The sequence below is a fragment of the Podarcis erhardii genome, assembly GCF_964252035.2.
Source record: "Podarcis erhardii genome assembly, chromosome: 1".
Classification (NCBI taxonomy): Eukaryota; Metazoa; Chordata; class Lepidosauria; order Squamata; family Lacertidae; genus Podarcis; species Podarcis erhardii.
This window is the reverse complement of record NC_138497.1, coordinates 66,291,798-66,307,332: the sequence shown is the minus strand read 5'-3', so window position 1 is coordinate 66,307,332 and position 15,535 is coordinate 66,291,798. Positions and strand designations below refer to the sequence as shown.

Sequence of the window (15,535 nt, the reverse complement as noted above, 5' to 3'; positions counted from 1 at the left end):
CTGGGGCATCCCCAAATAGTGCTGAAATACAAGCTTATTTTATGGTATATAAATTAGTGCTTGCTACTGCTCTCGCTAACACTGATATAGTGAGCACAATATGCCAGAGCCTGTTTAAATAGAAAGAGCTTGACCGAGTTGGCATGTGCAGTTGCCCTATGAGCTCAGCTCTGTCCTTGTGGGAAGTCTACCAGCATGATGAAGGGGTTGGTGGCAGTAAACTGCACATGCAACAGTGTGATTGGATTGTGACCTATATGTTTTAAAGTTTTAGCTAATATTTTAAATTGCAGTATAAATACTTGGCATTTTCTGGTGTAGCAATTTTCTGAATGATACTCTTTTCATTTCAAGTAAAACGCACGCTAAAAAAATTATAGATACAATTTCTAAAATGGATGAAGAATTCAATAAGGAAGCACCTGCCTGTACCTTACAGAATTCTGCCGAAGCATTGATTTCTCTTCAGCTATCAGATTTTAAAACAAATTTTCTGGAGGCAGTAGAAGAATTGCGTATGAGAAGGGTAGGCACATTTACTTATTTACTTATATTTCTAGCTAATTTGGAAATGTAAAGCAATTAACGGCATTTTTATTCCTAAGCCTTTTAACTTTTTTTTAAAGCTTTTTAATGTTATTTTTATTTTTATAGTTTTAGTCCCTGATTAATCTGATGGTGATTATTTAGCTTGCATTTGAGGTATTAATTTGTATATCTTACTGCTGATGTTGATGCTTTTCCTCCCCCCCTCGTTAACTGGCTGCGTTACTGCTTATTCTTTGTATTTTTCTGGATTTTTTTTTACATGTTTTAATGAATTATGTATGTTTTATATTCTGTTGTACATTATCAAGAGGCTCATTGTATGAGGCAATGGATCAGTGTAACAAACAAAACAAGCAAAATGAAATATACAGTAAAATGTATTAAAATTTATCCATGCTTTGTTAGCCTTTGCCATTGGAAGCCAACCTAAACTGGGTTTTACACAGCTTTTACAAAATGCTATATTGGTCGCTAGTAGAAAGGAGTTCCACAGTCATAAGAATGCATTTCTTATGCACAGCCTTGCTATTCAAATTGAATGGTATAATCAAAAGGTGGAGAAAGGTGGTTTTTATGGATTTAAGTGTCTTTAACCCTCAGGGCTAGGGTTGAAAGTGTGGTTCCCATTGGTGCAATGGCAACCTTGAGGTCATCCGTTGCTTCCCACAAATCCTCTGAGCCTTCCCATGCACTTTTCCTCCCTTGAAAAGTACACAGAGCTGAAGGAAGAAGTTGGAAGAGTGATGATATTTCCCCACTACACATTGCAGCTCTGTTTGCTTTCCTTCTGCATCTGACTTTTACTGAGAGTTGGCTCCTTACCTCTCTCGCCCTGACCTAGCCACTGTGATCCACGCGACGGTCACCTCCAGACTGGATTATTGTAACTCGCTCTACGTGGGGCTGCCCTTGAGATTGACCCAGAAACTGCAGCGGGTGCAGAATGCCGCAGCGAGACTCCTTACGGGGTCTTCGCTGCGAGATCACATTCATCCGGTGCTATACCAGCTGCACTGGCTCCCGGTGGAGTACAGGATCAGGTTTAAGGTGCTGGTTTTAACCTTCAAAGCCCTATACGGCCTAGGACCCTCGTACCTATGGGACCGCCTCTCCTGGTATGCCCCACAGAGGAACTTACGGTCTTCAAATAAAAACATCTTGAAGGTCCCAGGCCACAGAGAGGTTAGGCAGGCCTCAACTAGAGCCAGGACTTTTTCGGCTGCGGCTCCAACCTGGTGGAACGCTCTGTCACAAGAGACAAGGGCCCTGCAGGACTTGACATCTTTCTGCAGGGCCTGCAAGACAGAGCTGTTCCACCAGGCCTTTGGTCAGGGCGCAGCCTCACTCCCTCCTTTGGCAATCTTTACAAAACTTTAGTTTATGGTTGCCATCAATTTTGATTTTAATTAATTTTTATAATGTTGCACTGTTTTAGTGTTGTTAGCTGCCCTGAGCCCGGCTTCGGCTGGGGAGGGCGGGATATAAATAAAATTTATTATTATTATTATTAACTCTTCCCTTGAGGAATTTCACAGGTTAAAGGAGTGGTGAAAGTGGCAAGAAATGAGGATCCTGGATACTGGCAAAACACCATGGAACATTGGAAAAATGGCATTTCAACACCATAATCACTTAGCTTTGATATTGCTATAACATTGATTAGGAGATTTCTGGTAAAACACATATATCACTTTAATCACTGGTCAAAGCCAGCTGAAGCTTTTTAACAATCCTTAAGGGTAGCTCAAAATAAGTAGGCATTACAGTAGTTTATGCTTGATGTTAGTGAAGTTTCAGTGATGGTTTAAGGCCTGCATCAGTGCCCACCCACCTTTGTAGGTACAACTGCCATCTATATTGTGTAAGCTCACAGGATCCTATATTTTGTTTTTAAGAAGTTTTTTTCCCCATTCACAAATGTAAATACTTTTGCATATCTAGGAGGTCTCATGAGTATGTATAAACCATTACCTTACTTTTGAGTGGCCCTGTGTTACTTATAAACTGATATGTACTCATCCACTTAAGTTCACTATTAGAGGGAACAAGTTGGACTTGCACAAAATGTTGTGGCGTATCTTCCCTCTCAATATAATATTCTTTTCAAGCATAACATCCAGTATTTACAGACACATGTCTCATTTTTATATCCTGTCACTCCAAATTCTATGACTATTAATCCTATTAATCATTCTCAGACCACATTGGGCTGGCTTTGGCCTTTTGGGGTTTTGAAAAAAAGATTAATTCAAACCTTGTGGTTTCCCCTAGCATACTAATACTCTCTTCTTGTTTCTCTGTTTGGAGGTATGTAAGAAGGCATTGCCCTGAAAAACATTAGAGACACAGTAGAAGAGATAAGTGTAGCTGCTAAAGGAATCAGCTGTCCAGACTGATGACAAGATTCAGGAAATATTTTAAAACTGAGACTGGCCATTCCCTGTGGCATGGCTAAAGTGGTGATAATCCTGTGTCTCACAGTGAACTTGGTGCTGTGTTGTAGTGGCCTCAGCTGCTGTCCAAGTCCCTTCTAGCTGAAGACTGGAATCCTATTTGCATATGCATGACCTGTGGCAACGGAATAGTGCTGTGGGTATCTTTGTTATAACTGTACATAACAGTGAATTATTCCTTTGTATTGTTGTGCTCACTCCAGTTTTCTGAGCATTGAAAAACAGGAAAGAGGGAAGAAGAATATGCCCCTTTCTAGAAGAAAACTCTGGCCATTACCTTTGTTATACAAGAACCACCAATGCCAATCTGTTCAATGAAAGGGAATCTGCCAGGCTAAATTTCAACCAGTTTGAGCCACTATAGGGATGCTTCTGTATGGGATTTGTGCTGCTGATGTATGCAAGTTGTTCTGTGTGAGATTTGTGCTGCTGATGTATGCAAGTTATTTGCAGCATCCACATGGTAGTGTTGGCATCAGAATGCCCCCTATTGAATCCAGATTTCTCTTTTCCAGGAAAAAGCCAATTAAGTTTTTAAAACACCATGTTGCCAGTTACCTGCTTATAGTATTAAGCCTCTTCATGGAAGCATCCTAGTAGTCTCTTTTTACAACCCCAGTCATAGGCTGGACAGGGTGTGTCCTTCATGCCACCCCCTCATCTAATTACACTTACATAAGCTGTTCCCTGTCCAAGGGCAGTTACTTTGCAGCATGGCCTGAAGAAATATCTCAGGCATTACCAATTCTTAATTGTACTTAAGTATCATGCATGGTTAGAGAAACAACCTATTCATGCATTAGCCATCTCCACTCTTTAAAATTTTGTTTCCTTGTTGCTGCCTATTATCTGTGTCTGGGGACCAGGGACAGAGCCCACTCCTTTTATCTTAAAACGTGCTATAGTGGGCTTTGAACTTTAGAAATGTTTAGGTACAGGTAACTCACAACTTATGATCATTTAACTTGTGCACATTTAACTTTACAGTACATGGTTGGCAAAATTAAAAATATAAAGGGGGCAGAAAGGGGTTGGGCATCTGGGAAAAAAAGACTTTTCAATGCTACCCGCTGGTGAACCACATGTGTTTTGACTATACTTGATTTTTGTTTTATGTACTGTCCCTGGAATGTAACCCCAAGTTGAGTTTCGCCTGTACAGTATTAACAAGTTTTGCTTCAACATCTAGTTTATGTAGGCCCATTGCAGGGTATCCTAAAACAGACTGTGAAGTAATTTGGAAGTCTGAGAACTGTTTGATTGAGCAGCATGAAAGAAATGGATTTTGCAATTTCGTAGGAGGTGGATTATGAGTTTGAAAAAGATGGTAAAAGTACCTAGTTTGGGTTGCTTGGATGTGAGCCAGCTGTACTCTGTTCCTAAATCTGTTCAGGGTCAAGAATCAGGGGGGCTTGACCAATGTACAGCCTATCTTGTAAAACTACAGCCTGAAGCAAGCACTTTACAAAGGCTTGACACTTTCTAAAGGTTATAACGAGTAAATAAACCATCAAATGACTCCTCTTTTATTGTTATGGTGGTGTTTTTGTAAAAACACTTAATCCTTGTAGTCCTAAGGCAGCTAATAAAATATCAAGACTTCTAAAGGTTTTGTGTCTCTTGTTATCATCTAAAAATTATATACAGTTTTCCTCCTAAACATAAGAAAGTTTTCTTTTTAATATGTTGCATGGATGTTTCAAGATAGAATGTATAAGTTTTTAAAACTTCTAGTTTAGAATGAAGGGGGAGGGGACTAACAGTGATGAACTGAAGACCAGCTAAAGTTATTTGTTTAATTAAAAAAACCCTTAAATCTTTTAGGGAGCCATCCTAACCCAAAATTTGTGCTCCTGGAGGGGATTAGTATCAAGCAGAGGTATCCCTCCACCTTCTTCCACCTGCCCGGAAACCTATGTCCCCACTGTGGAAGGATGTGTGAATCCAGAACTGCCCTCCACAGTCACTTACGGACTCACTGTTAAGACCGTGTTCATGAAAGACAATCTTATTTGGCGATGAGTGATCGCCGAAGAAGAAGAAGAGGAGCTGGTTACGAGGATCAGGTATCCTGGAACATCCTGCTGTAGTTTCCACAGGTGCAAACTATTTGAGATATCCTGCTTGTGCAAGGCTCTGAAATGGCATTTTGGAGATGGGGCAGAGCTGGGCCAATCCATTCACAAGTAAGGACCTGAGCTGCAGGCCAGTGGCAGACAGCAGTGAAAACGGAAATAACAAAGCTCTTGGCTTTGAGTGGCATGAGGCAGCAGTGTTTTGGATGCAGCAGTGGTTCTGCAACTCTGACTTCCTAGAATCATAGAATTGTAGAGTTGGAAGGGACCCCAAGGCTCATCTAGTCTAATCCCCTGAAATGCAGGAATCTCAACAGGAGAGTCCACCTCTTCTGGGACTCCGTTCCACTGTTAAACAGCTCTTGCTGTAAGAAAGTTCTTCCTGATGTTTAGTCAGAATCTCCTTTCTTGTAACAAATCTTTTCATTTGGGTCCCAGCCTCTGGAGCAGGAGAAACCAAACTTGTTCCCTCTTCCATGTGACAACCCTTTAGATATTTGAAGATGACTATGATATCTTCTATCGTTCTCCTCTTTACCAGGCTAAACATACCCAATTCCCTCAACCATTCTTCATAAGGCTTTGTTTCCAGACCTTTTATCATATTCATCACCCTCTTCAGCACATGTTCCAGCTTGTCAATATCCTCCTTTAATTGTGGTGCCCAGTACTGAACATAGTACTCCCAGCAGTATATTATATTTGTGCAGCTGGTTCTTCCACCCCAAGTGCAGAACCTTATATTTGTCCCTATTGAAATTAATTTTGTTAATATTGGCCCAGTTCTCTTATTGTGCTTCCTCCTCACTATTGCTCCTTTTCATTCAACTTTATGCACACTGTTTGCAAACTTTATGAAAGAAGTGAGACACAAGTTGAAGGAGGAAGTTCAAGTTAGCAGCTTCAGTTCTTTCCATTCAAATATTTTGTTGTAGTTTAAATCATATAGGGTTAATTCCATGTGCCACTAGATACATGAATTGTGTGGGAACAGATCAGTGGAGGTGATAATTTGTTTCTCCTTGTGCTGATGCATATTTAAGCAACTGTCAATGGGCAGTTCACCAGCAGAATAATTTGTACACAGTGGAAACAAAGTTTTCTTTCATTTCCACTTTTCTTCTTCTTCCTTTCCTTCAAATTTAAGTCAAGTGCTGGTCTCCTAAAATGTCATTATTTCTAAACAACTCCTAAGCAATCTTATAACCCAATCCTAATGAACTTCCAAGTACAGTAAATTGCTTAGATCCAGAAATGCTAAGAAGACATACTATTAGTTATAGTAGCTCCCACTGTCAAATAGAAACGGAAGAGAATTTTGTTTGGTTTGCATTTTTAAGTGAAATGACCTAATCTGCACAACCCAGATTAATAAATGAACCGGAATATGATTATCCTTCAGATCTGCACTTCTGTGAATTTTACAATACAGTTCTTGGCTCAGATAATGCATCAAAGTGTATAAAATACATTAGGGTAAAATACATTTTGAAATGTGTGTATTGAGATAAAATATGTATTTAAGCACGCATTGTGTGACAAATACTTATTTAAATATGGATTTAAATAATCAATTTTGTATGGATTTTTTTTAAATTACAGATCACTGCAGAATTGGGACAGAATTGACATGTAGAATTGACATAGAAATAGAAAATTGATTGATCGGTCCATCCCTGCTGTCAAACAGCAGCCTACTTCTTAAATTTTCCACACTATAGAAAGTGGTTTCCTGCTGGAAGCTGTAGGCAGTACCCCAGACTTATGTAGCTTGGGAGTCTTCTGGTAGCACCCATCCTCTGTTAACCATTTAGCATCACCCTGTCCATTTGTGGCAATGCCAGAAATAATTCTGTACAATATAGAAACGCATGTATAAACAGGCAGACAGTTGTCTTTACTAAGGTCTGAACTTGGCACTACCTGCACCCGGTTGCGTGTAGCATTTTCATTTAAAATAATTAAATAAATAACAGCTGATGTCAAGAATAGAAAAGGGGAGGGAGGTTTTCTTAACCCTTTCCCATCTGGCCATTTTTCTACTTAAAATTGCCCTTCCCCAGTTGCTTCTCCTGGGGGGGGGGGAGTACACAAGTACACTTTACTGACTGTTTTCTACAGGATTTTTACTAATAATGTATCATGTTTCTGCTTTTCATTAATGCGTGCTTTACTCGTAGCACATTTTAACAGCATTTGTAAATAAATTGTTTGAGAGCATACTCCCCCTTCTCTGAAAAGTCATAGGGTAATCAAAATAATTGGCTTTTGTCCCTGATGGGGGAGTAATAGAAGATGCATCCGGATTCAGTGTTTATAGATAATTATAAGAAAACTATTTTGTTGTAGTTACAGAATATTACTCACTTAGGGAGTGCAGAAAGGTTTTTTTATGAGCTTTTATATTTTTGTGTTTATCTGCCTTACTTTTACGCCGCATGACATTTGTAATATTCTGCAAACAATACTATAATCACAGAAGCAAAGGCTTTGCGGTTTTGTGACAGTAGATAAAAATCAAGCAGTCAGAGGATTCTCAGAAACCCCTTTCTGAAACCCTGGAGAACTGTTGCTAGTCATTGTAGGCAATACAACAGAGCTAGATAGACAGATGGTTTGACTCAGTGCAAGATGGCTTTCTGTATTCATAACTTTAGTATTGGTTATAGTATAACACATAATAACAATCTGAACATGTTAAGATTAAAACATTTGGCTGCAACATCAGGTCGGTAACCAACACTCCTGGTTTTCAACCCAGATTGAAAGACGCTATTGCTATCAATTGTAGTAAACAGGTAAGTTGCAATTGATGGTAGTTGAAGGAGCACAGACCCGACCTCTAGACGAAAGAGAAGGCCTTGCATTACTGATGATGTTTGTGCTCTTCTGGCTAACCGGACTCACTGCAAGGGCTTGTGGGCCAGTTTTTGCTTCTGAATTCTCAGGTGGCAACTTTGTCGAGGGTTGACTTTTTTCAGTTGCATCTACTGTGACCTTCTCTGGAAAATAGGTATCTTGCAGCAAATGATTCGTACTTTTGTAGATTGGCTCTAATTGGGATATTCTTTGAATAGCATTTGGGAGCTTCAGTGAATATAAAACAAAGAAGCCTGTCTTCTGACAGAAGTGGGTCAGTGAGAACATAAAGCTTGTCCTGCAAAAATTGTGCAATTAACTATTAGCTTTCAGATACAGATAGAGGGGCTGGTTTTGACCTATAAATCTGTTGAGGCTTTGAAATCCACATATCTCAGGAAGCATTTCAGCCAATATGAACTCTCCCTCCTGTCATATTAATCCTCCTGTATAAAAAACATGTGAGGAAACTTTGTACTAATATATGCAGTGTTAAAAGAAGCCTTTATGGGGGAGTATTTTTCTCTCCTCGCATTTTCTTTTCTCCCTCTCTTTGAAACTTTCCTTTTATTTCCACAGTCTTCTTTCTGCCTTCTTTTCTCATTTGGGTTTTCCTGCTTAATTTGATTATCTTTGTCTTATGTGTATGGAGGTATTAATGGTGGTTGGATATGTAAGTCTCATTAAAAATCCATTGTTTTTAACTGGGAGGAACCTGTATGTGGTGCTTGAAATCAGGAAAGCTATGTTGAAGGAAAGGGAGGGGAGAAATAATACGTGTTAAAAGTATATGTGTACTAAAATGAATTAAATGCAAATGAAATAAGATCTTGTGCACAGGCTGTGGTTCATTGTAGTGGGCCCGAATTTGAGGAACCTCTTAGGGTTCCTATAGAATCCTAACAGTTTGAGTTCACATATAAGAAGGTGGGACCACATTTTATCATCAAGAAAGCACAGTGCTAGGGGAAGCTAAACCCCTTCCTTTTCTTACCTTCCCATCATTCTGGGCACTTTTCCCCAGCTGAATGTCTATATCCGAAGTGAGTTAGACTATGTAATAGATAATGGAGGGACGGTTTAGCTGTTCCTACCTGTCTACCCTTTCTCATGTTAAAATGAGACATCCACCTCACATAATATGAGAGCAACATAGATATTAATCAAACAAACATGAGTGTCCCATCATTTTTAGATTAGCTCTAAGATACTCACCTTAATTTCATCCTGCTTTTCACTGCTCCCTTCCCATTTGAGTCCCCCTTAGATGCATTTTTCCTTGTAGCTATCACATTGCCCAGGATCATCTCAGAGTTGAGAGTCTTGCCAGTGAAGGAAGATTTACTTCTATCCTGATTGGGTCACCTTCTGGTTTTTTTCTTCCTAGGTCAACTTTCTGTTTCTTATTACATTTAGGCCCCACCTTTCCTCTAAGGAGCTCAAGGTGGCATATGTGGCCAGTGGTGGAGCTTCATGTTCTGGCACCAGGGAGGCGGAGAAGAAGGTGGGGGGCGGGGCTGGCGTGCGGCCTGGGGGTGTGGCACCCAGCGCGGGCGGGAGGGCAGCCACAATGGCACCCCACTGGGATCGCGCTGTCAGGGGCGGTGCACTCCCCCCGCACTCCTCTTCCTCTGCCAGTGTATGTGGCTCCCCCCCTTCCCATTTTATCCTCACAACAACCCTGTGAGTTAGCTTAGATTGAGAGACAGCGACTGGCCCAAGGTCACTCATTGAGCTTCATGGCTGAGAGGGTGTTTTTACCCAGGTCTTCCAGCTAAGGGATGATGTTGTAGGAAGGGCTGTAGCTCAGTGGCTGAACATCTGCTTTTTGTGGTGAAGTCTCAGGTTCACATCCTGATATCTCCAGCTATGGCTGAGAATTTCTCCTGTCTAAAACCCTGAAGAGCTGATACCAGTAAGTGTGGACAGTACTGAGCTAGGCATGGGTGTAGCCAAAGGGGGGCGGGGTGGAGGGTAGCTGCCCCCTAAATCAAGTTTAACAAACAACTTGGTTCTGCTTGCCCTGAAACATAAATCCTGCCTATGCCCATGGTGCTAGGTGAATCAATGGTCTGCTTCATTATAAGGCAATTTCCTGTGTTTTTATGTCTGATGTAATTCCTCACAGCCTGAAGTTTGTGCACTGCCTGCCTCCAGTATGATTTTTTCTTTTTTTAGGATGAAGGAACAGGAAAATATATATTGGTGAAAGAATGGATTGTTATTAATTATAAACAGTTATTGGTGAGATTATTAGTTTCTGCCGCTTAATATTTGTTGAATCTTAGCCTACTGGCTAAGATCAAGTATAATATTTGTCCTTTGAAGCATTTTGTATGTGTGTGTGTAAAGGAAGCCATTACACAGTACTGTGTGTTTCTAATGTATACTTAAGACTAGATGGAATTTCTTCTTCCTAATGAGTGAGACATATATTTAATTCTATTCAGAGCACAAACAACTATCCTAATCTTATTAACTAACATTTCTTTGAAAATGTTTTTTTAAAAAACAAACAAACAGTGACTAGTTTTTTTGTATGTTTTTGAAACTAGGAGACTGAAAGTCAATATGAGGAACAAATTAGCAAATTTGTTGTTGAAGTACAGGAGCTTGAGTGGCAAAAGGTTGGTGTTCTTCAAACAGTTAAAACTTGATAGCATCTGTTCATAGTAATTTTACTGTTGGAATTAATATCAGTATTGAAGAATTGTAAAATACGGTTTCTGATCTAATATACATGTTTCTATAGCGTTCTGAGGTTTTGCGTAAGCAGTGTCAATAGAATTTATAAAATGTGTGTTTCTAAAGTCTTTGCTCTAAAGAGATGTAGGATTTGGCAGATTTAGTGACTTATTCTGTCAAAATTAAATGTGAAGAACCATTATATGAGGTACTTTGAATGCAGTACCTTTGGTTCTAGCCAGTGTTATACTGCACCTTCACTCTTCTCTCTGAATCCAGAAAACACAGAGCACAGCTAAAGACTGTGTGTCTTCAGTTATGCTTGGCTTTAACAGGCAACCAAAACATTTTGTACGGGAATTTGAATGCAAGTTGTCTCCTTAGACACCATACGCTCTCTTGTTGCACTGCTGCTGTGGATGAGGGTGGCAGTTTTTAAAAAGGCAATTCTAAATAAGCTATAAATATTACTATCTCATTTGTACATACCTTAAAGTAAATGAGCATTAGAATAGCATTTTCATTCAGGTCCCAATTCATAGAGTTAAATTTTAATAGAAATGAATTTCTTCTAACTACACTAATATACCTATGCTTTTTCTTCTTGGTTGGAAGATTTGTTGCAAGTGTTGTTATTATTCTTGTATGCCTTCTTTAATCATTATTTGATTATTTATCTTCATTTTTTTGATTTTTTGATTTATGATTTTCAGGTTTATACATCTCACTAATTTTCACTTATTTGATTATTTATTTTTAACCAAGAAAACTTGAAAATGAAAATTTTTCTTAATGTATAATGACACATCTTACTTTAAATATGTTTATATATGCCTTTTTAACTGTCTTGTTCTGCTTTAATTTAAATTGTCATATAATAGGTGGCTCTTCAGCATCATAAAGAAGCATTAAACAAACAGCATACAGAAGCCATGACAGCTATTAAAAAACAGGTACTCAATGAGTCTTTCTTCTCAGCACTAATATACAACAAGTGGTATTGTCATTCATATTCTCAAGACCAGTTAAGTTGAACTACTCAAAAACAACAAGCCTTATCTAGTCTCAGCTATAATAAGAGCCTTGTTGTTGGTGATGAGTATGTACATGAAGTTCCTTGAAGTTGGGGAGGTGGATAGGAATGAATCAATTTTTGATAGGAATGAATCAATTTTTGAAAATGTACTACCTTAAATAAAAAGTTACACATGTTGTTTGATCATACTATTTAAATTTGTTTCCTTCTTGTGGCAATTCTAGTTCCAATTAAGACTATTTGCTGCAGAAGAAGAAAAGGTAATGATATGACTCATTTGTCAAAAAAAACACAAACCATAGTCAGTTAGTGGTTGGGATTCAGAGTGCTTAGTGTGGGCTTCTATGTGTTCATGGGGAGTTTTCAGCTTGTCCCTTCCAGTGGCAGCCCTTGCAACCACTGAAAAGTTCCCACCAAAGACCGAGGACTCTGTAGAGCATCTCTGCATGAGAAGTACCAGGTGTTGCCTTGTGCATATATCTAATGCTTTGATCATATTAGGGTTGCCATATGTCCGGTAAATCCCAGACATGTCCTCTTTGGGAGGGCCAACATGCTGATCTGGGTTTTGCTTTTTTTTCATTTTAAAGGAAATGTCCGAGTTTGTTTGTTTGTTTGTTTATGGGGGTTTTTTTGTCTCAGGCTCAGGTGCAGGCGGCTTGGGCATGGGTTCTCCGGATGCTGTGATTTGTTTCCCTGGCTCGGGCTATCCTCTATTTTGCACTTCAAGATATGACAACCTTAGATCAGGGGTCAGCAAACTTTTTCAGCAGGGGGCTGGTCCACTGTCCCTCAGACCGTGTGGGGGGCTGGACTATATAATTTTTTGGGGGGTGGGGAAAAATGCATTCCTATGTCCCAGAGATGCATTTTAAATAAAAGCGCACATTCTACTCATGTAAAAACACCAGGCAGGCCCCACAAATAACCCAGAGATGCATTTTAAATAAAAGGACACATTCTACTCATGTAAAAACACGCTGATTCCTGGACTGTCCATGGGCCGGATTTAGAAGCCAGTTTGACTGCATCTGGCCCCCAGGCCTTAGTTTGCCTCCCATGCCCTAGATCATATACAAAAGCCGTAAGAGATTCCAACCTGAGTAAGGCATAAAGATACTAAAGATTGTTATCATAGTATCCCCATAAAGTTTGTTGAGTAACACTGTTGGAAGTAGCCTAAATCTTTGAGCACAACTTTTACATTAGGAAATTGTTATAGTAGATTATCTGACAAATGCAAAAAGAAAAGTGAATGTGTAAAAATGAATGCAGAGTCTCATCAAATTCTGTGACCTCAAGCTGAAAAAGTGGAAGCATATTTCACACCCAATCAGGAATGAATATTCACCCAGTGCTACAAAGTAAACACACTATGGATTAGTATTTTTAACTGAAAAGAGTATAAAAAATGAAAATGTCAAAGTTTGCAAAGTGTTGTGTTAGTACAGTTCCTTGCACGATTGAACAGAACATGTGGATCATTTTGTAACAATTGCATGATAGTGATCAGTTATATGATCCAACAGAGAGGGAGTAAGCAGAGCAACAACGCTGCAGAATAATCTAAAGGCAAGGGGCAGTGTATTTTTCTGTAAAAGAGTCGTCTCAATAGTCTCTGAATAGAGATTGTGGCATATTTATTTTGAGGAAGTGATGTTGACGTCAACTGAATGATGACAGGATCCATTAGGGATCCATAATCTCCTACAAAGTCTTTAGCAGGCTTTTATCACTTTTTATTTGAACCCACTGTAAAGTGTGCTATTAAAGTGGATGGAGTTTTGTGTTGCAGTATTTTGAAGAACAGAAGTAATTATCCCCAAGACATTAGCATATAGAATAGATTATGATGCGCATAATTATTAATACATCTCAAGAGACCTGTCCCTTAGCTGAGAAATTTGTCATTTTATATTTCCTTTTTCTAACAAAATATTATGTTTCTTTGAAGGGAAAATGTTTACTTGCTATGGAATCAAAAGAAAGAGAAATGGAAGGACTGAAAGAAACATTAAAAATGTTACAGGTACATTAGCTCCACACTCATGCAGCCTGATTTATTTGGGCCCTGTTCCAATAGAGTGTCCATTGAGCAGCCAAGACTGTGCATGGTTAGTCGAGTAAAGCAATTTGCATTTCTGCCAATTAACAATTAGTTGGTGGGGGAGCAGGGACACAATGCAGCCCCCTACTTTCTTTCCCAAACAAGAGGTTGCCTAATCCAGGACTTTTTGCATGGCTCCTACATTGGGCTGGGGAATCTATTCAAGTGATCTTTTTCTGCTGTTCCTTGAAAGAGCTTAAGGCACCATATAAACACAGAAAATAAAATAAATGATTCCTCTTTATTTTTACAACAAAACTATGAGGTAGAATAGACTTAGTAATTGTCTCAATGTTTTGTGGCTGAGGAGGGATATAAACTGGGCCTCTGCATTCTAAGTCTAACACTATTCCTACTACATCAGACTAGTCTTTTGTCTTATTTTGTATATACAATTCCTCATCTAGCGTTCTGTTTGCATCTTAACTGAACTACACATGCAGCAGACTCTCCAGGGTCCTGTGGAGCAAAATGGCCAAGGAGACCTTTCCCGCAATTCCTCAGATAGTCAATAAAGAAAATCAGGCAAGAGAAGGTAGCAGTTCTTCTCAGAGTTCCATACTTACCTTGTCATCTGTGTTTCTCAGATTTAGTAAAACAATTAATTAGTTCAGAAAAAATGAGGGTTTTTTCTCCCATTAGGAAATACTCCATGAGACATCCACTCTTCAATCCACTCTATTTAAAGGAGTGACTTTCCCACAGAGCATAGTTGCTCACTTTGTTAGAGGAGCAGTAATTTTGCCAGCCTTTGAAATCAACACTCATTTGGATGAGATTTACAAAACTCATCCCATTCAATCATTTTTATAAAATTAATGCAGTTTTACAGTCCAGTAAAATGGACGCGGGTGGCACTGTGGGTTAAACCACAGAGCCTAGGACTTGCCGATCAGAAGGTTGGCGGTTCGAATACCCGCGACGGGGTGAGCTCTTGTTGCTCGGTCCCTGCTCCTGCCAACCTAGCAGTCTGAAAGCACGTCAAAGTGCAAGTAGATAAACAGGAAGGTAAACGGCGTTTCCGTGCGCTGCTCTGGTTCACCAGAAGCGGCTTAGTCATGCTGGCCACATGACCCGGAAGCTGTACGCCGGCTCCCTCGGCCAATAAAGCGAGATGTGCGCCGCAACCCCAGAGTCAGTCACGAAAATGTTTACAGAATTTTCTTGAATGAACAGTTCTTGGAAGTTCCATAGCAATCTGTTGTCCCCCACAAAAAACAAAAAAAAAAGAGAAAAATTGGACTTACCATGAAATTTTATTTTCCTTGGTAAAATGAGAGCAAATTACCCTGCTACAGTTCTGGGTGTGGGATAGGATCTTAGAATAGTTATCCCCTTGATATTCATAGGAATTCCTGTGGACATCTTATTTTTCTTCCTCTTTGGGATTGACACAGCTATTCTTTCAGGTTGTTAACAATTATACTTCTGAAGTTCAGTGCTAGGCTTGTTTAGTTCTTCTGATGAAAATTCCAGCCTTGTCTGCAGTAGTAGTAGGAGCTTCATCCTAAAGTAAACATTTCACCCCTCACCAGCAAGAACAAAACTTCACAGCAAGACACTTAATTAATCTCCCCTAAACATTAACTCTGGAGTAATTTTATTAAAGATAATTGGGCTGCTCAAATGAAAATGATTAAGTTAGATTTGTTTGTTCTAAGTTGAATAAGTTTTATAAAATAATACCGGTTTAGAAAGGGAATCAAATAAAATATTAGACCAGACCAGACCAGACCAGGAAAATTAAATTTATTAAAGTATATTCTGAAAT

The 15,535-nt window shown here is 39.3% G+C and overlaps 1 protein-coding gene across 17 annotated transcripts in view; it reads left to right on the top strand.

Moving 5' to 3' along the window:
- CCDC73 (coiled-coil domain containing 73) overlaps positions 1-15,535 on the top strand; it is a 61,910-nt gene that overhangs the window by 18,479 nt on the left and 27,896 nt on the right. For 6 of the 17 annotated variants that reach the window (XM_081834338.1, XM_081834337.1, XM_081834339.1 and 3 more), the window contains 5 exons: positions 355-526; positions 10,492-10,563; positions 11,503-11,574; positions 11,882-11,917; positions 13,612-13,686. In XM_081834338.1, coding sequence (XP_081690464.1) covers positions 395-526; positions 10,492-10,563; positions 11,503-11,574; positions 11,882-11,917; positions 13,612-13,686 — 387 coding nt within the window. In that variant the 5' untranslated portion in view covers positions 355-394. Of the gene's footprint in view, positions 1-354; positions 527-10,114; positions 10,181-10,491; positions 10,564-11,502; positions 11,575-11,881; positions 11,918-13,611; positions 13,687-15,535 lie in introns of those variants that run through there. The other 11 variants (XM_081834328.1, XM_081834331.1, XM_081834333.1 and 8 more) reach the window with 3 other exon arrangements.